At 46.1% G+C, this 26,784-nt stretch overlaps 2 protein-coding genes across 2 annotated transcripts in view; one reads left to right on the forward strand and one right to left on the reverse strand.

Moving 5' to 3' along the window:
* The window catches only part of LOC127911260 (uncharacterized), a 403,289-nt gene that overhangs the window by 291,943 nt on the left and 84,562 nt on the right, over positions 1–26,784 (reverse strand). The window lies entirely within an intron of this gene.
* LOC127911317 (netrin receptor UNC5B-b-like) overlaps positions 1–26,784 on the forward strand; it is a 386,624-nt gene that overhangs the window by 200,908 nt on the left and 158,932 nt on the right. Inside the window, 2 exon segments of the mRNA XM_052477532.1 lie at positions 12,328–12,552; positions 24,118–24,261. Of these exon segments, the coding sequence (XP_052333492.1) occupies positions 12,328–12,552; positions 24,118–24,261 (369 nt within the window).

The raw sequence follows: 26,784 nt of genomic DNA on the forward strand, positions 1-26,784 counted from the left end.
AGCCACATTATCTTCACATATTTTAGATGCTTTTCAGTGACAGCCTCAACTCGATAATCAGGTAATATTGCCGCGCGTGGGCTTCCCAAATAGGGCCACAAGTTTGTGATTTGTAATGATCGACAGCTGTATATTTTAGTGTTATCGTTTTATTTGTTTTTGTACTTTTTACCACATTTCCCATCGCTGCATTTGTGCGCTGCATCATGGGTCTCCCGGTCGCAGTCGGCTGCGACACAGCCGAGGTTCGAACCCGGGTCTGTAGTAAGCTAATGATATAGCCTATAGAGAAGGTCGATTCCTCTGTGACTTTCTGCGGAAATATTTTTGAAGTATTTTATTTATTTTTGTATAGACAGGAGTAATTATATATCATTTAATTTATAATATAATAATTACTTCCCTAATTCGAACCCACTGCTATGCATTTTTCACTCCTGTTCAGTTGATTTTCATATCAATTTTATTTGTTTGTTTGTTTCCTGGTTATATCATTAACCCGTCATAGGTGTTGAATTTCTGGCACATATGGAATCTCTGGCACACACACCCCCTAACACACACACACACCCCCTAACACACACACACACCCCTAACACACACACACACCCCTAACACACACACACACCCCTAACACACACACACACTAACACACACACACACCCCTAACACACACACACACCCCCTAACACACACACACACCCCCTAACACACCCACACCCCTAACACCACACACACACACCCCTAACACACACACACACACCCCCTAACACACACACACACCCCCTAACACACACACACACCCCCTAACACACACACACACCCCCTAACACACCCACACCCCCTAACACACACACACACACACACACACACACACACACACACACACACACACACACACACACACACACACACACACACACACACACACACACACACACACCCCTAACACACACACACCTCCTAACAACACACACACACACCCCCTAACACACCCACACCCCCTAACACACACACACACACACCCCCTAACACACACACACACACACACCCTAAACACACACACACACACACACACACACACACACACCCACACCCCTAACACACACACACACACACACACACACACACACACCCTAACACACACACACACACACCCTAACACACACACACACACACACACACACACCCAGGAGCGATGTGTCAGGGGGAAAACATCTGAGGATAATTTGTAAACACCAGACCTGTCACGAGAAGGTCAGGTCCTGTCTGAGGGACATGGTACCTCCCAGAGAGGCTGGATGGGGCAGACGACTGAAACCAGAGGGGGGTACAACCTATCAAAACCTTAAAGGACTTTGTGAAATAAAGGATTGGTCAGGGTGCCAAGCTCACATATTCACATTACTATCACTACTGAATCACACGCCTTCTGGCTTGCACACACACACACACACTCTCCATTCTCAAGCTCACTCTCTCTAACTCTCCCTCTATCTTACTGACTGTGTCTTCTGTTTCTAACCATAGTTCTCTCTCTCTAACTCTCCCTCTATCTTACTGACTGTATCTTCTGTTTCTAACCATAGTTCTCTCTCTCTAACTCTCCCTCTATCTTACTGACTGTATCTTCTGTTTCTAACCATAGTTCTCTCTCTCTAACTCTCCTTCTATCTTACTGACTGTGTCTTCTGTTTCTAACCATAGTTCTCTCTCTCTCTAACTCTCCCTCTGTCTTACTGACTGTGTCTTCTGTTTCTAACCATAGTTCTCTCTCTAACTCTCCCTCTATCTTACTGACTGTGTCTTCTGTTTCTAACCATAGTTCTCTCTCTCTAACTCTCCCTGTATCTTACTGACTGTGTCTTCTGTTTCTAACCATAGTTCTCTCTCTAACTCTCCCTCTATCTTACTGACTGTGTCTTCTGTTTCTAACCATAGTTCTCTCTCTCTAACTCTCCCTCTATCTTACTGACTGTATCTTCTGTTTCTAACCATAGTTCTCTCTCTAACTCTCCCTGTATCGTACTGACTGTGTCTTCTGTTTCTAACCATAGTTCTCTCTCTCTAACTCTCCCTCTATCTTACTGACTGTGTCTTCTGTTTCTAACCATAGTTCTCTCTCTCTAACTCTCCCTCTATCTTACTGACTGTGTCTTCTGTTTCTAACCATAGTTCTCTCTCTAACTCTCCCTCTATCTTACTGACTGTCTTCTGTTTCTAACCATAGTTCTCTCTCTCTAACTCTCCCTCTATCTTACTGACTGTGTCTTCTGTTTCTAACCATAGTTCTCTCTCTCTAACTCTCCCTCTATCTTACTGACTGTGTCTTCTGTTTCTAACCATAGTTCTCTCTCTCTAACTCTCCCTCTATCTTACTGACTGTCTTCTGTTTCTAACCATAGTTCTCTCTCTCTAACTCTCCCTCTATCTTACTGACTGTGTCTTCTGTCCCTAACCATAGTTCTCTCTCTCTAACTCTCCCTCTATCTTACTGACTGTGTCTTCTGTTTCTAACCATAGTTCTCTCTCTCTCTAACTCTCCCTGTATCTTACTGACTGTGTCCTCTGTTTCTAACCATAGTTTTCTCTCTCTCTAACTCTCCCTCTATCTTACTGACTGTCTTCTGTTTCTAACCATAGTTCTCTCTCTCTAACTCTCCCTCTATCTTACTGACTGTGTCTTCTGTTTCTAACCATAGTTCACTCTCTCTAACTCTCCCTCTATCTTACTGACTGTCTTCTGTTTCTAACCATAGTTCTCTCTCTCTAACTCTCCCTCTATCTTACTGACTGTGTCTTCTGTTTCTAACCATAGTTCTCTCTCTCTAACTCTCCCTCTATCTTACTGACTGTGTCTTCTGTTTCTAACCATAGTTCTCTCTCTCTAACTCTCCCTGTATCTTACTGACTGTGTCTTCTGTTTCTAACCATAGTTCTCTCTCTCTCTAACTCTCCCTCTATCTTACTGACTGTGTCTTCTGTTTCTAACCATAGTTCTCTCTCTCTAACTCTCCCTCTATCTTACTGACTGTGTCTTCTGTTTCTAACCATAGTTCTCTCTCTCTAACTCTCCCTCTATCTTACTGACTGTGTCTTCTGTTTCTAACCATAGTTCTCTCTAACTCTCCCTCTATCTTACTGACTGTCTTCTGTTTCTAACCATAGTTCTCTCTCTCTAACTCTCCCTCTATCTTACTGACTGTGTCTTCTGTTTCTAACCATAGTTCTCTCTCTCTAACTCTCCCTCTGTCTTACTGACTGTGTCTTCTGTTTCTAACCATAGTTCTCTCTCTCTAACTCTCCCTCTATCTTACTGACTGTATCTTCTGTTTCTAACCATAGTTCTCTCTCTAACTCTCCCTCTATCTTACTGACTGTGTCTTCTGTTTCTAACCATAGTTCTCTCTCTCTAACTCTCCCTCTATCTTACTGACTGTGTCTTCTGTTTCTAACCATAGTTCTCTCTCTCTAACTCTCCCTCTATCTTACTGACTGTGTCCTCTGTTTCTAACCATAGTTCTCTCTCTCTCTAACTCTCCCTCTATCTTACTGACTGTCTTCTGTTTCTAACCATAGTTCTCTCTCTCTAACTCTCCCTCTATCTTACTGACTGTGTCTTCTGTTTCTAACCATAGTTCACTCTCTCTAACTCTCCCTCTATCTTACTGACTGTCTTCTGTTTCTAACCATAGTTCTCTCTCTCTAACTCTCCCTCTATCTTACTGACTGTGTCTTCTGTTTCTAACCATAGTTCTCTCTCTCTAACTCTCCCTCTATCTTACTGACTGTATCTTCTGTTTCTAACCATAGTTCTCTCTCTCTAACTCTCCCTCTATCTTACTGACTGTGTCTTCTGTTTCTAACCATAGTTCTCTCTCTCTAACTCTCCCTCTATCTTACTGACTGTGTCTTCTGTTTCTAACCATAGTTCTCTCTCTCTAACTCTCCCTCTATCTTACTGACTGTATCTTCTGTTTCTAACCATAGTTCTCTCTCTCTAACTCTCCTTCTATCTTACTGACTGTGTCTTCTGTTTCTAACCATAGTTCTCTCTCTCTAACTCTCCCTCTATCTTACTGACTGTCTTCTGTTTCTAACCATAGTTCTCTCTCTCTAACTCTCCCTCTGTCTTACTGACTGTGTCTTCTGTTTCTAACCATAGTTCTCTCTCTAACTCTCCCTCTATCTTACTGACTGTGTCTTCTGTTTCTAACCATAGTTCTCTGACTCTAACTCTCCCTGTATCTTACTGACTGTGTCTTCTGTTTCTAACCATAGTTCTCTCTCTAACTCTCCTCTATCTTACTGACTGTGTCTTCTGTTTCTAACCATAGTTTCTCTCTCTAACTCTCCCTCTATCTTACTGACTGTATCTTCTGTTTCTAACCATAGTTCTCTCTCTCTAACTCTCCCTCTATCTTACTGACTGTGTCTTCTGTTTCTAACCATAGTTCTCTCTCTAACTCTCCCTCTATCTTACTGACTGTGTCTTCTGTTTCTAACCATAGTTCTCTCTCTCTAACTCTCCCTCTATCTTACTGACTGTGTCTTCTGTTTCTAACCATAGTTCTCTCTCTAACTCTCCCTCTATCTTACTGACTGTCTTCTGTTTCTAACCATAGTTCTCTCTCTCTAACTCTCCCTCTATCTTACTGACTGTGTCTTCTGTTTCTAACCATAGTTCTCTCTCTCTAACTCTCCTCTATCTTACTGACTGTGTCTTCTGTTTCTAACCATAGTTCTCTCTCTCTAACTCTCCCTCTATCTTACTGACTGTCTTCTGTTTCTAACCATAGTTCTCTCTCTCTAACTCTCCCTCTATCTTACTGACTGTGTCTTCTGTCCCTAACCATAGTTCTCTCTCTCTAACTCTCCCTCTATCTTACTGACTGTGTCTTCTGTTTCTAACCATAGTTCTCTCTCTCTCTAACTCTCCCTGTATCTTACTGACTGTGTCTTCTGTTTCTAACCATAGTTTTCTCTCTCTCTAACTCTCCCTCTATCTTACTGACTGTCTTCTGTTTCTAACCATAGTTCTCTCTCTAACTCTCCCTCTATCTTACTGACTGTGTCTTCTGTTTCTAACCATAGTTCTCTCTCTCTAACTCTCCCTCTATCTTACTGACTGTCTTCTGTTTCTAACCATAGTTCTCTCTCTCTAACTCTCCCTCTATCTTACTGACTGTGTCTTCTGTTTCTAACCATAGTTCTCTCTCTCTAACTCTCCCTCTATCTTACTGACTGTATCTTCTGTTTCTAACCATAGTTCTCTCTCTCTAACTCTCCCTCTATCTTACTGACTGTGTCTTCTGTTTCTAACCATAGTTCTCTCTCTCTCTAACTCTCCCTCTATCTTACTGACTGTGTCTTCTGTTTCTAACCATAGTTCTCTCTCTCTAACTCTCCCTCTATCTTACTGACTGTGTCTTCTGTTTCTAACCATAGTTCTCTCTCTCTAACTCTCCCTCTATCTTACTGACTGTGTCTTCTGTTTCTAACCATAGTTCTCTCTAACTCTCCCTCTATCTTACTGACTGTCTTCTGTTTCTAACCATAGTTCTCTCTCTCTAACTCTCCCTCTATCTTACTGACTGTGTCTTCTGTTTCTAACCATAGTTCTCTCTCTCTAACTCTCCCTCTGTCTTACTGACTGTGTCTTCTGTTTCTAACCATAGTTCTCTCTCTCTAACTCTCCCTCTATCTTACTGACTGTATCTTCTGTTTCTAACCATAGTTCTCTCTCTCTAACTCTCCCTCTATCTTACTGACTGTGTCTTCTGTTTCTAACCATAGTTCTCTCTCTCTAACTCTCCCTCTATCTTACTGACTGTGTCTTCTGTTTCTAACCATAGTTCTCTCTCTCTAACTCTCCCTCTATCTTACTGACTGTGTCTCTGTTTCTAACCATAGTTTTTCTCTCTCTCTAACTCTCCCTCTATCTTACTGACTGTCTTCTGTTTCTAACCATAGTTCTCTCTCTCTAACTCTCCTCTATCTTACTGACTGTGTCTTCTGTTTCTAACCATAGTTCTCTCTCTCTAACTCTCCCTCTATCTTACTGACTGTCTTCTGTTTCTAACCATAGTTCTCTCTCTCTAACTCTCCCTCTATCTTACTGACTGTGTCTTCTGTTTCTAACCATAGTTCTCTCTCTCTAACTCTCCCTCTATCTTACTGACTGTATCTTCTGTTTCTAACCATAGTTCTCTCTCTCTAACTCTCCCTCTATCTTACTGACTGTGTCTTCTGTTTCTAACCATAGTTCTCTCTCTCTAACTCTCCCTCTATCTTACTGACTGTGTCTTCTGTTTCTAACCATAGTTCTCTCTCTCTAACTCTCCCTCTATCTTACTGACTGTATCTTCTGTTTCTAACCATAGTTCTCTCTCTCTAACTCTCCCTCTATCTTACTGACTGTGTCTTCTGTTTCTAACCATAGTTCTCTCTCTCTAACTCTCCCTCTATCTTACTGACTGTCTTCTGTTTCTAACCATAGTTCTCTCTCTCTCTAACTCTCCCTCTGTCTTACTGACTGTGTCTTCTGTTTCTAACCATAGTTCTCTCTCTAACTCTCCCTCTATCTTACTGACTGTGTCTTCTGTTTCTAACCATAGTTCTCTCTCTCTAACTCTCCCTGTATCTTACTGACTGTGTCTTCTGTTTCTAACCATAGTTCTCTCTCTAACTCTCCCTCTATCTTACTGACTGTCTTCTGTTTCTAACCATAGTTCTCTCTCTCTAACTCTCCCTCTATCTTACTGACTGTCTTCTGTTTCTAACCATAGTTCTCTCTCTCTAACTCTCCCTCTATCTTGCTGACTGTATCTTCTGTTTCTAACCATAGTTCTCTCTCTCTAACTCTCCCTCTATCTTACTGACTGTATCTTCTGTTTCTAACCATAGTTCTCTCTCTCTAACTCTCCTTCTATCTTACTGACTGTGTCTTCTGTTTCTAACCATAGTTCTCTCTCTCTAACTCTCCCTCTATCTTACTGACTGTCTTCTGTTTCTAACCATAGTTCTCTCTCTCTAACTCTCCCTCTATCTTACTGACTGTCTTCTGTTTCTAACCATAGTTCTCTCTCTCTAACTCTCCTCTATCTTACTGACTGTGTCTTCTGTTTCTAACCATAGTTCTCTCTCTCTAACTCTCCCTCTATCTTACTGACTGTCTTCTGTTTCTAACCATAGTTCTCTCTCTCTAACTCTCCCTCTATCTTACTGACTGTGTCTTCTGTTTCTAACCATAGTTCTCTCTCTCTAACTCTCCCTCTATCTTACTGACTGTCTTCTGTTTCTAACCATAGTTCTCTCTCTCTAACTCTCCCTCTATCTTACTGACTGTATCTTCTGTTTCTAACCATAGTTCTCTCTCTCTAACTCTCCCTCTATCTTACTGACTGTGTCCTCTGTTTCTAACCATAGTTCTCTCTCTCTAACTCTCCCTCTGTCTTACTGACTGTGTCTTCTGTTTCTAACCATAGTTCTCTCTCTCTCTAACTCTCCCTCTATCTTACTGACTGTGTCTTCTGTTTCTAACCATAGTTCTCTCTCTCTAACTCTCCTTCTATCTTACTGACTGTGTCTTCTGTTTCTAACCATAGTTCTCTCTCTCTAACTCTCCCTCTATCTTACTGACTGTGTCTTCTGTTTCTAACCATAGTTCTCTCTCTCTAACTCTCCCTCTATCTTACTGACTGTGTCTTCTGTTTCTAACCATAGTTCTCTCTCTCTAACTCTCCCTCTATCTTACTGACTGTCTTCTGTTTCTAACCATAGTTCTCTCTCTCTAACTCTCCTCTTCTTACTGACTGTCTTCTGTTTCTAACCATAGTTCTCTCTCTAACTCTCCCTCTATCTTACTGACTGTGTCTTCTGTTTCTAACCATAGTTCTCTCTCTCTAACTCTCCCTCTATCTTACTGACTGTGTCTTCTGTTTCTAACCATAGTTCTCTCTCTCTAACTCTCCCTCTATCTTACTGACTGTGTCTTCTGTTTCTAACCATAGTTCTCTCTCTAACTCTCCCTCTATCTTACTGACTGTCTTCTGTTTCTAACCATAGTTCTCTCTCTCTAACTCTCCCTCTATCTTACTGACTGTCTTCTGTTTCTAACCATAGTTCTCTCTCTCTAACTCTCCTTCTATCTTACTGACTGTGTCTTCTGTTTCTAACCATAGTTCTCTCTCTCTAACTCTCCTTCTATCTTACTGACTGTGTCTTCTGTTTCTAACCATAGTTCTCTCTCTCTAACTCTCCCTCTATCTTACTGACTGTGTCTTCTGTTTCTAACCATAGTTCTCTCTCTCTAACTCTCCCTCTATCTTACTGACTGTCTTCTGTTTCTAACCATAGTTCTCTCTCTCTAACTCTCCCTCTATCTTACTGACTGTCTTCTGTTTCTAACCATAGTTCTCTCTCTCTAACTCTCCCTCTATCTTACTGACTGTATCTTCTGTTTCTAACCATAGTTCTCTCTCTAACTCTCCCTCTATCTTACTGACTGTCTTCTGTTTCTAACCATAGTTCTCTCTCTCTAACTCTCCCTCTATCTTACTGACTGTGTCTTCTGTTTCTAACCATAGTCTCTCTCTCTCTAACTCTCCCTCTGTCTTACTGACTGTGTCTTCTGTTTCTAACCATAGTTCTCTCTCTCTAACTCTCCCTCTATCTTACTGACTGTATCTTCTGTTTCTAACCATAGTTCTCTCTCTCTAACTCTCCCTCTATCTTACTGACTGTGTCTTCTGTTTCTAACCATAGTTCTCTCTCTAACTCTCCCTCTATCTTACTGACTGTGTCTTCTGTTTCTAACCATAGTTCTCTCTCTCTAACTCTCCCTCTAACTTACTGACTGTCTTCTGTTTCTAACCATAGTTCTCTCTCTCTAACTCTCCCTCTATCTTACTGACTGTGTCTTCTGTTTCTAACCATAGTTCTCTCTCTCTAACTCTCCCTCTATCTTACTGACTGTCTTCTGTTTCTAACCATAGTTCTCTCTCTCTAACTCTCCCTCTATCTTGCTGACTGTATCTTCTGTTTCTAACCATAGTTCTCTCTCTCTAACTCTCCCTCTATCTTACTGACTGTATCTTCTGTTTCTAACCATAGTTCTCTCTCTCTAACTCTCCCTCTATCTTACTGACTGTCTTCTGTTTCTAACCATAGTTCTCTCTCTCTAACTCTCCCTCTATCTTACTGACTGTGTCTTCTGTTTCTAACCATAGTTCTCTCTCTCTAACTCTCCTTCTATCTTACTGACTGTGTCTTCTGTTTCTAACCATAGTTCTCTCTCTCTAACTCTCCCTCTATCTTACTGACTGTGTCTTCTGTTTCTAACCATAGTTCTCTCTCTCTAACTCTCCCTCTATCTTACTGACTGTGTCTTCTGTTTCTAACCATAGTTCTCTCTCTCTAACTCTCCCTCTATCTTACTGACTGTCTTCTGTTTCTAACCATAGTTCTCTCTCTCTCTAACTCTCCCTCTATCTTACTGACTGTCTTCTGTTTCTAACCATAGTTCTCTCTCTCTAACTCTCCTTCTATCTTACTGACTGTGTCTTCTGTTTCTAACCATAGTTCTCTCTCTAACTCTCCCTCTATCTTACTGACTGTCTTCTGTTTCTAACCATAGTTCTCTCTCTCTAACTCTCCCTCTATCTTACTGACTGTGTCTTCTGTTTCTAACCATAGTTCTCTCTCTCTAACTCTCCCTCTATCTTACTGACTGTGTCTTCTGTTTCTAACCATAGTTCTCTCTCTCTAACTCTCCCTCTATCTTACTGACTGTGTCCTCTGTTTCTAACCATAGTTCTCTCTCTCTCTAACTCTCCCTCTGTCTTACTGACTGTGTCTTCTGTTTCTAACCATAGTTCTCTCTCTCTAACTCTCCCTCTATCTTACTGACTGTGTCTTCTGTTTCTAACCATAGTTCTCTCTCTCTAACTCTCCCTCTATCTTACTGACTGTCTTCTGTTTCTAACCATAGTTCTCTCTCTCTCTAACTCTCCCTCTTTCTTACTGACTGTCTTCTGTTTCTAACCATAGTTCTCTCTCTCTAACTCTCCTTCTATCTTACTGACTGTGTCTTCTGTTTCTAACCATAGTTCTCTCTCTCTAACTCTCCCTCTATCTTACTGACTGTCTTCTGTTTCTAACCATAGTTCTCTCTCTCTAACTCTCCCTCTATCTTACTGACTGTCTTCTGTTTCTAACCATAGTTCTCTCTCTCTAACTCTCCCTCTATCTTACTGACTGTGTCCTCTGTTTCTAACCATAGTTCTCTCTCTCTAACTCTCCTCTATCTTACTGACTGTGTCTTCTGTTTCTAACCATAGTTCTCTCTCTCTAACTCTCCTTCTATCTTACTGACTGTGTCTTCTGTTTCTAACCATAGTTCTCTCTCTCTAACTCTCCTCTATCTTACTGACTGTGTCTTCTGTTTCTAACCATAGTTCTCTCTCTCTAACTCTCCTTCTATCTTACTGACTGTGTCTTCTGTTTCTAACCATAGTTCTCTCTCTCTAACTCTCCCTCTATCTTACTGACTGTCTTCTGTTTCTAACCATAGTTCTCTCTCTCTAACTCTCCCTCTATCTTACTGACTGTGTCCTCTGTTTCTAACCATAGTTCTCTCTCTCTAACTCTCCCTCTATCTTACTGACTGTGTCTTCTGTTTCTAACCATAGTTCTCTCTCTCTAACTCTCCTTCTATCTTACTGACTGTGTCTTCTGTTTCTAACCATAGTTCTCTCTCTCTAACTCTCCCTCTATCTTACTGACTGTGTCTTCTGTTTCTAACCATAGTTCTCTCTCTCTAACTCTCCCTCTATCTTACTGACTGTCTTCTGTTTCTAACCATAGTTCTCTCTCTCTAACTCTCCCTCTATCTTACTGACTGTCTTCTGTTTCTAACCATAGTTCTCTCTCTCTAACTCTCCCTCTATCTTACTGACTGTCTTCTGTTTCTAACCATAGTTCTCTCTCTCTAACTCTCCCTCTATCTTACTGACTGTATCTTCTGTTTCTAACCATAGTTCTCTCTCTCTAACTCTCCCTCTATCTTACTGACTGTCTTCTGTTTCTAACCATAGTTCTCTCTCTCTAACTCTCCCTCTATCTTACTGACTGTATCTTCTGTTTCTAACCATAGTTCTCTCTCTCTCTAACTCTCCCTCTATCTTACTGACTGTCTTCTGTTTCTAACCATAGTTCTCTCTCTCTAACTCTCCCTCTATCTTACTGATTGTGTCTTCTGTTTCTAACCATAGTTCTCTCTCTATCATCGCTCTCTCAATTCAATTCAATTTCAAGGGGCTTTATTGTCCTGGGAAACACATGTTAACATGGCTCTTTATAGACATGGGAAACATATGTTAACATTGCTCTTTATTGTCCTGGGAAACAGGACAAGTCGCGGTTTTGTCTCACCAGGGGTGGTTATCGGATTCGTGTTTATGGTCGATGGAATGAGCATTACACCGAGGCCTGTACTCTGGAACGGGATCGATTTGGAGGTGGAGGGTCCGTCATGGTCTGGGATGGTGTGTCACAGCATTATCGGACTGAGCTTGTTGTCATTACAGGCAATCTCAACGTTGTGCGTTACAGGGAAGACATCCTCCTCCCTCATGTGGTACCCTTCCTGCAGGCTCATCTTGACATGACCCTCCAACATGACAATGCCACCCGCCATACTGCTCGTTCTGTGCGTGATTTCCTGCAAGACAGGAATGTCAGTGTTCTGTCATGGTCAGCAAAGAGCCCAGATCTCAATCCCATTGAGCACGTCTGGAACCTGTTGGATCGGAGGGTGAGGGATAGGGCCATTCACCCCAGAAATGTCAGTGAATTTGCAGGTGCCTTGGAAGAGTGGGGTAACATCTCACAGCAATAACTGGCAAATCTGGTGCAGTCCATGAGGAGGAGATGCACTGCAGTGCTTAATGCAGCTGGTGGCCACACCAACTACTGACTGTTACTTTTGATTTTGACCCCCCCCTTTGTTCAGGGACACATTATTCCATTTCTGTTAGTCACATTTCTGTGGAACTTGTTCAGTTTATGTCTCAGTTGTTGAATCTTATATTCATACAAATATTTACACATGTTAAGTTTTCTGAAAATAAACGCAGTTGACAGTGAGAGGGCGTTTAGTTTTTTTCTGAGTTGATATTTTTCTGTATAGAACGGAGTAATTTATATCATTTAGGCTAATGTATTTTCTAATGGGTTCGCTCTCTCTTTCTCGGTTTCTCTCTCTCATTCTATCTCTCTCTTTCTCTGTTTCTCTCTCTCATTCTATCTCTCTCTTTCTCTCCTTAGAGACCAGTGACTACAGCGAGGTGGTATCAGACTCCTTCCCCTCCGCCCCGGCAGAACCTCTCCCAGAGTTCCAGCTGGAACCCGAGGACGGGTACGTGGTGAAGAACCGTCCGGTGCAGCTCCGCTGTAGGGCCGCCCCCGCTACGCAGATATACTTCAAATGTAATGGAGAGTGGGTCAACCAGAACGATCATGTGACCAAAGAGAGCCTCGACCAGATCACAGGTACAGGAATAGTACTGGAGCACACAATGCAATCACACAATCCCATAGTCTCAAACATTCACGAGCGCAAGAATTCACACACATACACACACGCAATCTCACGAGCGCGAGCATTGACACAAATACACATTCTCATACACATACACTACACTCACTCTTAACTTTCCACAACCGTTCACTAATAGACATTACAATAAAGAAACCCTGTACACTAGTGGTACGCTGGTCAGCTGTTTTTTCACCCACACCTCCCCGCAATCGCTAATGACCCACAACCTCCCGACTATATGTGAAAGGCTGAGGAACCTGTTAGGTCCTGAAGCTTAGTGTTACACACTTATGCCAGACAGTCTAAAATAATGAATGAAACACCTCCATCTAAGCAATAGATGGAGATTAAACAAGAATGATATATTTAATGATTTTTTAGTTGTTTTGTCTTTACTTAACCCGCGACCCACCCAAACTTCATCCACACAATAATGAATTACCCCAAACCAGCCCACCCAAACTTTATCCACACAATAATGAATTACCCCAAACCAGCCCACCCAAACTTCATCCACACAATAATGAATTACCCCAAACCAGCCCACCCAAACTTCATCCACACAATAATGAATTACCCCAAACCAGCCCACCCAAACTTTATCCACACAATAATGAATTACCCCAAACCAGCCCACCCAAACTTTATCCACACGATAATGAATTACCCCAAACCAGCCCACCCAAACTTCATCCACACGATAATGAATTACCCCAAACCAGCCCACCCAAACTTAATCCACACGATAATGAATTACCCCAAACCAGCCCACCCAAACTTTATCCACACAATAATGAATTACCCCAAACCAGCCCACCCAAACTTCATCCACACAATAATGAATTACCCCAAACCAGCCCACCCAAACTTTATCCACACAATAATGAATTACCCCAAACCAGCCCACCCAAACTTTATCCACACGATAATGAATTACCCCAAACCAGCCCACCCAAACTTCATCCACACGATAATGAATTACCCCAAACCAGCCCACCCAAACTTAATCCACACGATAATGAATTACCCCAAACCAGCCCACCCAAACTTTATCCACACAATAATGAATTACCCCAAACCAGCCGACCCAAACTTTATCCACACAATAATGAATTACCCCAAACCAGCCCACCCAAACTTTATCCACACAATAATGAATTACCCCAAACCAGCCCACCCAAACTTAATCCACACGATAATGAATTACCCCAAACCAGCCCACCCAAACTTCATCCACACGATAATGAATTACCCCAAACCAGCCCACCCAAACTTTATCCACACAATAATGAATTACCCCAAACCAGCCCACCCAAACTTTATCCACACAATAATGAATTACCCCAAACCAGCCCACCCAAACTTTATCCACACAATAATGAATTACCCCAAACCAGCCCACCCAAACTTTATCCACACAATAATGAATTACCCCAAACCAGCCCACCCAAACTTTATCCACACAATAATGAATTACCCCAAACCAGCCCACCCAAACTTCATCCACACAATAATGAATTACCCCAAACCAGCCCACCCAAACTTCATTCACACGATAATGAATTACCCCAAACCAGCCCACCCAAACTTCATCCACACGATAATGAATTACCCCAAACCAGCCCACCCAAACCTCATCCACACCATAATGAATTACCCCAAACCAGCCCACCCAAACTTCATCCACACGATAATGAATTACCCCAAACCAGCCCACCCAAACTTTATCCACACCATAATGAATTACCCCAAACCAGCCCACCCAAACTTCATCCACACGATAATGAATTACCCCAAACCAGCCCACCCAAACTTTATCCACACCATAATGAATTACCCCAAACCAGCCCACCCAAACTTCATCCACACGATAATGAATTACCCCAAACCAGCCCACCCAAACTTTATCCACACCATAATGAATTACCCCAAACCAGCCCACCCAAACTTTATCCACACAATAATGAATTACCCCAAAACAGCCCACCGAAACTTTATCCACACAATAATGAATTACCCCAAACCAGCCCACCCAAACTTCATCCACACGATAATGAATTACCCCAAACCAGCCCACCCAAACTTTATCCACACAATAATGAATTACCCCAAACCAGCCCACCCAAACTTTATCCACACAATAATGAATTACCCCAAACCAGCCCACCCAAACTTTATCCACACAATAATGAATTACCCCAAACCAGCCCACACCGTGGATATCACCATGGGGACTACTAAACCAGCCCACACCGTGGATATCACCATGGGTACTACTAAACCAGCCCACACCATGGATATCTCCATGGGGACTACTAAACCAGCCCACCCCTCGGATATCACCATGGGGACTACTAAACCAGCCCACACCGTGGATATCACCATGGGGACTACTAAACCAGCCCACACCGTGGATATCACCATGGGTACTACTAAACCAGCCTACACCGTGGATATCACCATGGGGACTGCTAAACCAGCCCACCCCTCTGATATCACCATGGGGACTACTAAACCAGCCCACCCCGTGGATATCACCATGGGGACTGCTAAACCAGCCCACCCCTCTGATATCACCATGGGTACTACTAAACCAGCCCACACCATGGATATCACCATGGGGACTACTAAACCAGCCTACTCCGTGGATATCACCATGGGGACTACTAAACCAGCCCACACCATGGATATCACCATGGGGACTACTAAACCAGCCCACACCATGGATATCACCATGGGGACTACTAAACCAGCCCACACCATGGATATCACCATGGGTACTACTAAACCAGCCCACACCATGGATATCACCATGGGTACTACTAAACCAGCCCACACCATGGATATCACCATGGGGACTACTAAACCAGACCACACCATTGATATCACCATGGGTACTACTAAACCAGCCCACACCATGGATATCACCATGGGGACTACTAAACCAGCCCACCCCTCTGATATCACCATGGGGACTACTAAACCAGCCCACCCCGTGGATATCACCATGGGGACTACTAAACCAGCCCACACCGTGGATATCACCATGGAGACTACTAAACCAGCCCACACTGTGGATATCACCATGGGGACTACTAAACCAGCCCACACTGTGGATATCACCATGGGGACTACTAAACCAGCCCACACCGTGAATATCACCATGGGGACTGCTAAACCAGCCCACACCATGGATATCACCATGGTGACTACTAAACCAGCCCACCCCTCGGATATCACCATGGAGACTACTAAACCAGCCCACCCCTTGGATATCACCATGGGGATTAGTAAACCAGCCCACACCATGGATATCACCATGGGGACTACTAAACCAGCCCACACCATGGATATCACCATGGGGACTGCTAAACCAGCCCACCCCTCTGATATCACCATGGGGACTACTAAACCAGCCCACACTGTGGATATCACCATGGGGATTAGTAAACCAGCCCACACCATGGATATCACCATGGGGACTACTAAACCAGCCCACACCATGGATATCACCATGGGGACTGCTAAACCAGCCCACCCCTCTGATATCACCATGGGGACTACTAAACCAGCCCACACTGTGGATATCACCATGGGGACTACTAAACCAGCCCACACCTTGGATATCACCATGGGGACTACTAAACCAGCCCACACCGTGGATATCACCATGGGAACTACTAAACCAGCCCACACCATTGATATCACCATGGGGACTACTAAACCAGCCCACCCCTCTGATATCACCATGGGGACTACTAAACCAGCCTACCCCTCGGATATCACCATGGTGACTACTAAACCAGCCCACGCCGTGGATATCACCATGGGGACTACTAAACCAGCCCACCCCTCAGATATCACCATGGGGACTACTAAACCAGCCCACGCTGTGGATATCACCATGGGGACTACTAAACCAGCCCACACTGTGGATATCACCATGGGGACTACTAAACCAGCCCACACCGTGGATATCACCATGGGTACTACTAAACCAGCCCACACCATGGATATCACCATGGGGACTACTAAACCAGCCCACACCGTGGATATCACCTTGGGGACTGCTAAACCAGCCCACACCTCAGATATCACCATGGGGACTACTAAACCAGCCCACACCATGGATATCACCATGGGGACTACTAAACCAGCCCACACCATGGATATCACCATGGGGACTACTAAACCAGCCCAACCCTCGGATATCACCATGGGGACTACTAAACCAGCCCACACCTCAGATATCACCATGGGGACTACTAAACCAGCCCACCCCTCAGATATCACCATGGGGACTACTAAACCAGCCCACACCTCAGATATCACCATGGGGACTACTAAACCAGCCCACCCTTCTGATATCACCATGGGGACTACTAAACCAGCCCACACTGTGGATATCACCATGGGGATTAGTAAACCAGCCCACACCATGGATATCACCATGGGGACTACTAAACCAGCCCACACCATGGATATCACCATGGGGACTGCTAAACCAGCCCACCCCTCTGATATCACCATGGGGACTACTAAACCAGCCCACACTGTGGATATCACCATGGGGACTACTAAACCAGCCCACACCTTGGATATCACCATGGAGACTACTAAACCAGCCCACCCCTTGGATATCACCATGGGGATTAGTAAACCAGCCCACACCATGGATATCACCATGGGGACTACTAAACCAGCCCACACCATGGATATCACCATGGGGACTACTAAACCAGCCCACCCCTTGGATATCACCATGGGGACTACTAAACCAGCCCACACCATGGATATCACCATGGGGACTACTAAACCAGCCCACACCATGGATATCACCATGGGGACTACTAAACCAGCCCACACCGTGGATATCACCATGGGGACTACTAAACCAGCCCACACCATTGATATCACCATGGGGACTACTAAACCAGCCCACCCCTCTGATATCACCATGGGGACTACTAAACCAGCCTACCCCTCGGATATCACCATGGTGACTACTAAACCAGCCCACGCCGTGGATATCACCATGGGGACTACTAAACCAGCCCACCCCTCAGATATCACCATGGGGACTACTAAACCAGCCCACACTGTGGATATCACCATGGGGACTACTAAACCAGCCCACACTGTGGATATCACCATGGGGACTACTAAACCAGCCCACACCGTGGATATCACCATGGGTACTACTAAACCAGCCCACACCATGGATATCACCATGGGGACTACTAAACCAGCCCACACCGTGGATATCACCTTGGGGACTGCTAAACCAGCCCACACCTCAGATATCACCATGGGGACTACTAAACCAGCCCACACCATGGAAATCACCATGGGGACTACTAAACCAGCCCACACCATGGATATCACCATGGGGACTACTAAACCAGCCCAACCCTCGGATATCACCATGGGGACTACTAAACCAGCCCACACCTCAGATATCACCATAGGGACTACTAAACCAGCCCACCCCTCAGATATCACCATGGGGACTACTAAACCAGCCCACACCTCAGATATCACCATGGGGACTACTAAACCAGCCCACCCTTCTGATATCACCATGGGGACTACTAAACCAGCCCACACTGTGGATATCACCATGGGGATTAGTAAACCAGCCCACACCATGGATATCACCATGGGGACTACTAAACCAGCCCACACCATGGATATCACCATGGGGACTGCTAAACCAGCCCACCCCTCTGATATCACCATGGGGACTACTAAACCAGCCCACACTGTGGATATCACCATGGGGACTACTAAACCAGCCCACACCTTGGATATCACCATGGGGACTACTAAACCAGCCCACACCGTGGATATCACCATGGGGACTACTAAACCAGCCCACACCATTGATATCACCATGGGGACTACTAAACCAGCCCACCCCTCTGATATCACCATGGGGACTACTAAACCAGCCCACACCATGGAAATCACCATGGGGACTACTAAACCAGCCCACACCATGGATATCACCATGGGGACTACTAAACCAGCCCAACCCTCGGATATCACCATGGGGACTACTAAACCAGCCCACACCTCAGATATCACCATAGGGACTACTAAACCAGCCCACCCCTCAGATATCACCATGGGGACTACTAAACCAGCCCACACCTCAGATATCACCATGGGGACTACTAAACCAGCCCACCCTTCTGATATCACCATGGGGACTACTAAACCAGCCCACACTGTGGATATCACCATGGGGATTAGTAAACCAGCCCACACCATGGATATCACCATGGGGACTACTAAACCAGCCCACACCATGGATATCACCATGGGGACTGCTAAACCAGCCCACCCCTCTGATATCACCATGGGGACTACTAAACCAGCCCACACTGTGGATATCACCATGGGGACTACTAAACCAGCCCACACCTTGGATATCACCATGGGGACTACTAAACCAGCCCACACCGTGGATATCACCATGGGGACTACTAAACCAGCCCACACCATTGATATCACCATGGGGACTACTAAACCAGCCCACCCCTCTGATATCACCATGGGGACTACTAAACCAGCCCACCCCTCGGATATCACCATGGGGACTACTAAACCAGCCCACCCCTCTGATATCACCATGGTGACTACTAAACCAGCCCACCCCTCTGATATCACCATGGGGACTACTAAACCAGCCCACCCCTCAGATATCACCATGGGGACTACTAAACCAGCCCACCCCTCGGATATCACCATGAGGACTACTAAACCAGCCCACACCGTGGATATCACCATGGTGACTACTAAACCAGCCCACGCCGTGGATTTCACCATGGGGACTACTAAACCAGCCCACCCCTCAGATATCACCATGGGGACTACTAAACCAGCCCACACTGTGGATATCACCATGGGGACTACTAAACCAGCCCACACTGTGGATATCACCATGGGGACTACTAAACCAGCCCACACCGTGGATATCACCATGGGTACTACTAAACCAGCCCACAACATGGATATCACCATGGGGACTACTAAACCAGCCCACACCGTGGATATCACCATGGGGACTGCTAAACCAGCCCACACCTCAGATATCACCATGGGGACTACTAAACCAGCCCACACCATGGATATCACCATGGGGACTACTAAACCATCCCACCCCTCGGATATCACCATGGGGACTACTAAACCAGCCCACACCGTGGATATCACCATGGGGACTACTAAACCAGCCCACACCATGGATATCACCATGGGGACTACTAAACCAGCCCACCCCTCGGATATCACCATGGGGACTACTAAACCAGCCCACACCGTGGATATCACCATGGGGACTACTAAACCAGCCCACACCGTGGATATCACCATGGGTACTACTAAACCAGCCTACACCGTGGATATCACCATGGGGACTGCTAAACCAGCCCACCCCTCTGATATCACCATGGGGACTACTAAACCAGCCTACTCCGTGGATATCACCATGGTGACTACTAAACCAGCCCACACCATGGATATCACCATGGGGACTACTAAACCAGCCCACACCATGGATATCACCATGGGGACTACTAAACCAGCCCACACCATGGATATCACCATGGGTACTACTAAACCAGCCCACACCATGGATATCACCATGGGTACTACTAAACCAGCCCACACCATGGATATCACCATGGGGACTACTAAACCAGCCCACACCATGGATATCACCATGGGTACTACTAAACCAGCCCACACCATGGATATCACCATGGGTACTACTAAACCAGCCCACACCATGGATATCACCATGGGGACTACTAAACCAGCCCACACCATGGATATCACCATGGGTACTACTAAACCAGCCCACACCATGGATATCACCATGGGTACTACTAAACCAGCCCACACCATGGATATCACCATGGGGACTACTAAACCAGCCCACACCATGGATATCACCATGGGTACTACTAAACCAGCCCACACCATGGATATCACCATGGGGACTACTAAACCAGCCCACCCCTCTGATATCACCATGGGGACTACTACACCAGCCCACCCTGTGGATATCACCATGGAGACTACTAAACCAGCCCACACTGTGGATATCACCATGGGGACTACTAAACCAGCCCACACCGTGAATATCTCCATGGGGACTGCTAAACCAGCCCACCCCTCGGATATCACCATGGGGACTACTAAACCAGCCCACACCATGGATATCACCATGGGGACTACTAAACCAGCCCACACCGTGGATATCACCATGGTGACTACTAAACCAGCCCACCCCTCGGATATCACCATGGAGACTACTAAACCAGCCCACCCCTTGGATATCACCATGGGGATTAGTAAACCAGCCCACACCATGGATATCACCATGGGGACTACTAAACCAGCCCACACCATGGATATCACCATGGGGACTGCTAAACCAGCCCACCCCTCTGATATCACCATGGGGACTACTAAACCAGCCCACACTGTGGATATCACCATTGGGATTAGTAAACCAGCCCACACCATGGATATCACCATGGGGACTACTAAACCAGCCCACACCATGGATATCACCATGGGGACTGCTAAACCAGCCCACCCCTCTGATATCACCATGGGGACTACTAAACCAGCCCACACTGTGGATATCACCATGGGGACTACTAAACCAGCCCACACCTTGGATATCACCATGGGGACTACTAAACCAGCCCACACCGTGGATATCACCATGGGGACTACTAAACCAGCCCACACCATTGATATCACCATGGGGACTACTAAACCAGCCCACCCCTCTGATATCACCATGGGGACTACTAAACCAGCCCACACCATTGATATCACCATGGGGACTACTAAGCCAGCCCACCCCTCTGATATCACCATGGTGACTACTAAACCAGCCCACCCCTCTGATATCACCATGGGGACTACTAAACCAGCCCACCCCTCAGATATCACCATGGGGACTACTAAACCAGCCCACCCCTCGGATATCACCATGGGGACTACTAAACCAGCCCACACCGTGGATATCACCATGGTGACTACTAAACCAGCCCACGCCGTGGATATCACCATGGGGACTACTAAACCAGCCCACCCCTCAGATATCACCATGGGGACTACTAAACCAGCCCACACTGTGGATATCACCATGGGGACTACTAAACCAGCCCACACTGTGGATATCACCATGGGGACTACTAAACCAGCCCACACCGTGGATATCACCATGGGTACTACTAAACCAGCCCACACCATGGATATCACCATGGTGACTACTAAACCAGCCCACACCGTGGATATCACCTTGGGGACTGCTAAACCAGCCCACACCTCAGATATCACCATGGGGACTACTAAACCAGCCCACACCATGGATATCACCATGGGGACTACTAAACCAGCCCACACCGTGGATATCACCTTGGGGACTGCTAAACCAGCCCACACCTCAGATATCACCATGGGGACTACTAAACCAGCCCACACCTCAGATATCACCATGGGGACTACTAAACCAGTCCACCCCTCAGATATCACCATGGGGACTACTAAACCAGCCCACACCTCAGATATCACCATGGGGACTACTAAACCAGCCCACCCCTCTGATATCACCATGGGGACTACTAAACCAGCCCACACTGTGGATATCACCATGGGGATTAGTAAACCAGCCCACACCATGGATATCACCATGGGGACTACTAAACCAGCCCACACCATGGATATCACCATGGGGACTGCTAAACCAGCCCACCCCTCTGATATCACCATGGGGACTACTAAACCAGCCCACACTGTGGATATCACCATGGGGACTACTAAACCAGCCCACACCTTGGATATCACCATGGGGACTACTAAACCAGCCCACACCGTGGATATCACCATGGGGACTACTAAACCAGCCCACACCATTGATATCACCATGGGGACTACTAAACCAGCCCACCCCTCTGATATCACCATGGGGACTACTAAACCAGCCCACCCCTCGGATATCACCATGGGGACTACTAAACCAGCCCACCCCTCTGATATCACCATGGTGACTACTAAACCAGCCCACCCCTCTGATATCACCATGGGGACAACTAAACCAGCCCACCCCTCAGATATCACCATGGGGACTACTAAACCAGCCCACCCCTCGGATATCACCATGGGGACTACTAAACCAGCCCACACCGTGGATATCACCATGGTGACTACTAAACCAGCCCACACCGTGGATATCACCATGGGGACTACTAAACCAGCCCACCCCTCAGATATCACCATGGGGACTACTAAACCAGCCCACACTGTGGATATCACCATGGGGACTACTAAACCAGCCCACACTGTGGATATCACCATGGGGACTACTAAACCAGCCCACACCGTGGATATCACCATGGGTACTACTAAACCAGCCCACACCATGGATATCACCATGGGGACTACTAAACCAGCCCACACCGTGGATATCACCATGGGGACTACTAAACCAGCCCACACCATGGATATCACCATGGGGACTACTAAACCAGCCCACACCATGGATGTCCCCATGGGGACTACTAAACCAGCCCAACCCTCGGATATCACCATGGGGACTACTAAACCAGCCCACACCTCAGATATCATCATGGGGACTACTAAACCAGCCCACCCCTCAGATATCACCATGGGGACTACTAAACCAGCCCACACCTCAGATATCACCATGGGGACTACTAAACCAGCCCACCCCTCAGATATCACCATGGGGACTACTAAACCAGCCCACCCCTCAGATATCACCATGGGGACTACTAAACCAGCCCACACCTCAGATATCACCATGGGGACTACTAAACCAGCCCACACCTCAGATATCACCATGGGGACTACTAAACCAGCCCACACCTCAGATATCACCATGGGGACTACTAAACCAGCCCACACCATGGATATCACCATGGGGACTACTAAACCAGCCCACACCATGGATATCACCATGGGGACTACTAAACCAGCCCACACCTCAGATATCACCATGGGGACTACTAAACCAGCCCACACCATGGATATCACCATGGGGACTACTAAACCAGCCCACACTGTGGATATCACCATGGGGACTACTAAACCAGCCCACACCTCAGATATCACCATGGGGACTACTTAACCAACATTATGAGTCAACCCGCGCATCGCTACTGTAAACATTCATTAACATATAATGATCTCAGTCTCTCTTTCCTATCCCCCTCTCTCCCCTATCCCCCCCTCTCTCCTCTCTCTCCCCTCTCCTCTCTCCCCTCTCCCCTATCCCCCTCTACCCTCTCCTCTCCTCCCCCCCAACCCCCTTTCCCCCTCGCTCCTCTTCTCTCTCTCTCCTCTCCTCTCTCCCCTCTCCCCTATCCCCCTCTCCTCTCTCCCCCCTCCCCTATCCCCCTCTCCCCCTCGCTCCTCTCCGGTCTCTCCCCTCTCTTCTCCCCTCTCTCCCCTCTCTCCCCTCTCTCTCCCAGGCCTGGTGGTGAGGGAGGTGGATATCTCTGTATCGAGGACCCAGGTGGAGGAACTGTTTGGTCTGGAAGACTACTGGTGTCAGTGTGTGGCCTGGAGCTCTGCAGGCACCACCAAGAGTAGCCGTGCTTACGTCCACATCGCATGTAGGTGGAGAGAGAGAGTCTGGGGGGAGATCTGTGTGTGTTGGTGGGAAGCTGTGTGTGGGGGGATCTGTGTGTGTGTGGAGGGGATCTGTGTGTGTGTGGGGGGATCTGTGTGTGTTGGTGGGAAGCTGTGTGTGGGGGGTCTGTGTGTGTGTGGAGGGGGTATGTGTGTGGGGGGTATGTATGTGTTGGGGGGTATGTGTGTGTGGGGGTATATGTGTGTGGGGGGTATGTGTGTGTGGGGGGTATGTGTGTGTGGGGGTATGTGTGTGTGGGGGGTATGTGTGTGTGGGGGGTATGTGTGTGTGGGGGTATATGTATGGGGGTATGTGTGTGTGGGGGTCTGTGTGTGGGGGGTATGTGTGTGTGGGGGGTTGTGTGTGTGTGGGGGGGTATGTGTGTGTGTGGGGGTTGTGTGTGGGGGGTTGTGTGTGTGGGGGGGTATGTGTGTGTGTGGGGGTATGTGTGTGTGTGGGGGGTTGTGTGTGTGTGGGGGGTGTGTGTGTGTGGGGGGTTGTGTGTGGGGGTTGTGTGTGTGGGGGTTGTGTGTGTGTGGGGGTATGTGTGTGTGGGGGGTTGTGTGTGTGGGGGGTTGTGTGTGTGTGGGGGTTGTGTGTGGGGGGGTGTGTGTGTGTGTGTGTGGGGGGTTGTGTGTGGGGGGTTGGGGGTTGTGTGTGTGGGGGGTGTGTGTGTGTGGGGTATGTGTGTGTGGGGGTTGTGTGTGTGTGGGGGGTATGTGTGTGTGTGTGTGTGTGGGGGGTTGTGTGTGGGGGTTGTGTGTGTGGGGGTTGTGTGTGGGGGTTGTGTGTGTGTGTGGGGGGTTGTGTGTGTGTGGGGGTATGTGTGTGTGTGGGGGGTTGTGTGGGTGGGGGTATGTGTGTGTGTGTGGGGGTTGTGTGTGTGGGGGTTGGTGTGTGTGTGTGTGGGGGGTTGTGTGTGTGTGGGGGGGGTTGTGTGTGTGTGGGGGTATGTGTGTGTGTGGGGGTATGTGTGTGTGTGGGGGGGGTGTGTGTGTGGGGTTGTGTGATGTGGGGGGTTGTGTGTGTGTGGGGGGGTGTGTGTGTGTGGGGGTTGTGTGTGTGGGGGGTAGATGTGTGTGTGGGGGTAGATGTGTGTGTGGGGGTATTGTGTAGATGTGTGTGTGTGGGGGTATGTGTGTGTGTGTATGGGGGGTATGTGTGTGTGTGTGGGGGTTGTGTGTGTGGGGGTTGTGTGTGGGGATGTGTGTGTGTGTAGAGGGGTATGTTTTATTCCACCCACCATGCTTCAATGTAGTGAGGGTAGTAGATGTGTAGATGTAGTAGATGTAGTAGATGTAGTATATGTAGTAGATGTAGTAGATGTAGTAGATGGTAGGTAGATGTAGTAGATGTAGTAGATGTAGTAGATGGTAGATGTAGTAGATGTAGTAGATGTAGTAGATGTAGTAGATGTAGTAGATGTAGTATATGTAGTAGGGTAGTAGATGTAGTAGATGTAGTAGATGTAGTAGATGTGTAGTAGATGTAGTAGATGTAGTAGATGTAGTAGATGTAGTATATGTAGTAGATGTATGGGTAGTAGATGTAGTAGTAGATGTAGTAGATGTAGTATATGTAGTAGATGTATGGGTAGTAGATGTAGTAGATGTAGTAGATGTAGTATATGTAGTAGATGTAGTAGATGTAGTGATGTAGTAGATGTAGTAGATGTAGTAGATGTAGTAGTAGTAGATGTAGTAGATGTAGTAGATGTAGTAGGTAGATGTAGTATGTAGTAGATGTAGTGTAGTAGATGTAGTATATGTAGTAGATGTAGTAGATGTAGTAGATGTAGTATATGTAGATGTAGTAGATGTAGTAGATGTAGTAGATGTAGTAGATGTAGTATATGTAGTAGATGTAGTAGATGTAGTATATGTAGTAGATGTAGTAGATGTAGTAGATGTAGTAGATAGTAGATGTAGATTTAAGTAGATGTAGTAGATGTACAATGTATTGGTGCATGCATGTATGACATGTGGAACAGCCACTGTAGATGTAGTAGATGTAGATGTAGTATGTGTAGTAGATGTAGTGAAATGATGTTTTCTAGTAGTTTATATGTAGTATGTTTTATTCCACCCACCATGCTTCAATCCGATTTGAGATAGATGTAGTAGATGTAATAGATGTAGTAGATGTAGTAGATGTAGTATATGTAGTAGATGTAGTAGATGTAGTAGATGTAGTAGATGTAGTAGATGTAGTAGATGTAGTAGATGTATGGGTAGTATATGTAGTAGATGTATGGGTAGTAGATGTAGTAGATGTAGTAGATGTAGTAGATGTAGTAGATGTAGTAGATGTAGTAGATGTAGTAGATGTATGTATAGTAGATGTAGTAGATGTAGTAGATGTAGTAGATGTAGTAGATGTAGTATATGTAGTAGATGTATGGGTAGTAGATGTAGTAGATGTAGTAGATGTAGTAGATGTAGTAGTATGTAGTAGATGTAGTAGATGTAGTAGATGTAGTAGATGTAGTAGATGTAGTATATGTAGT

This window comes from Oncorhynchus keta, chromosome 24, assembly GCF_023373465.1.
Source record: "Oncorhynchus keta strain PuntledgeMale-10-30-2019 chromosome 24, Oket_V2, whole genome shotgun sequence".
In the NCBI taxonomy this organism is placed as follows: domain Eukaryota; kingdom Metazoa; phylum Chordata; class Actinopteri; order Salmoniformes; family Salmonidae; genus Oncorhynchus; species Oncorhynchus keta.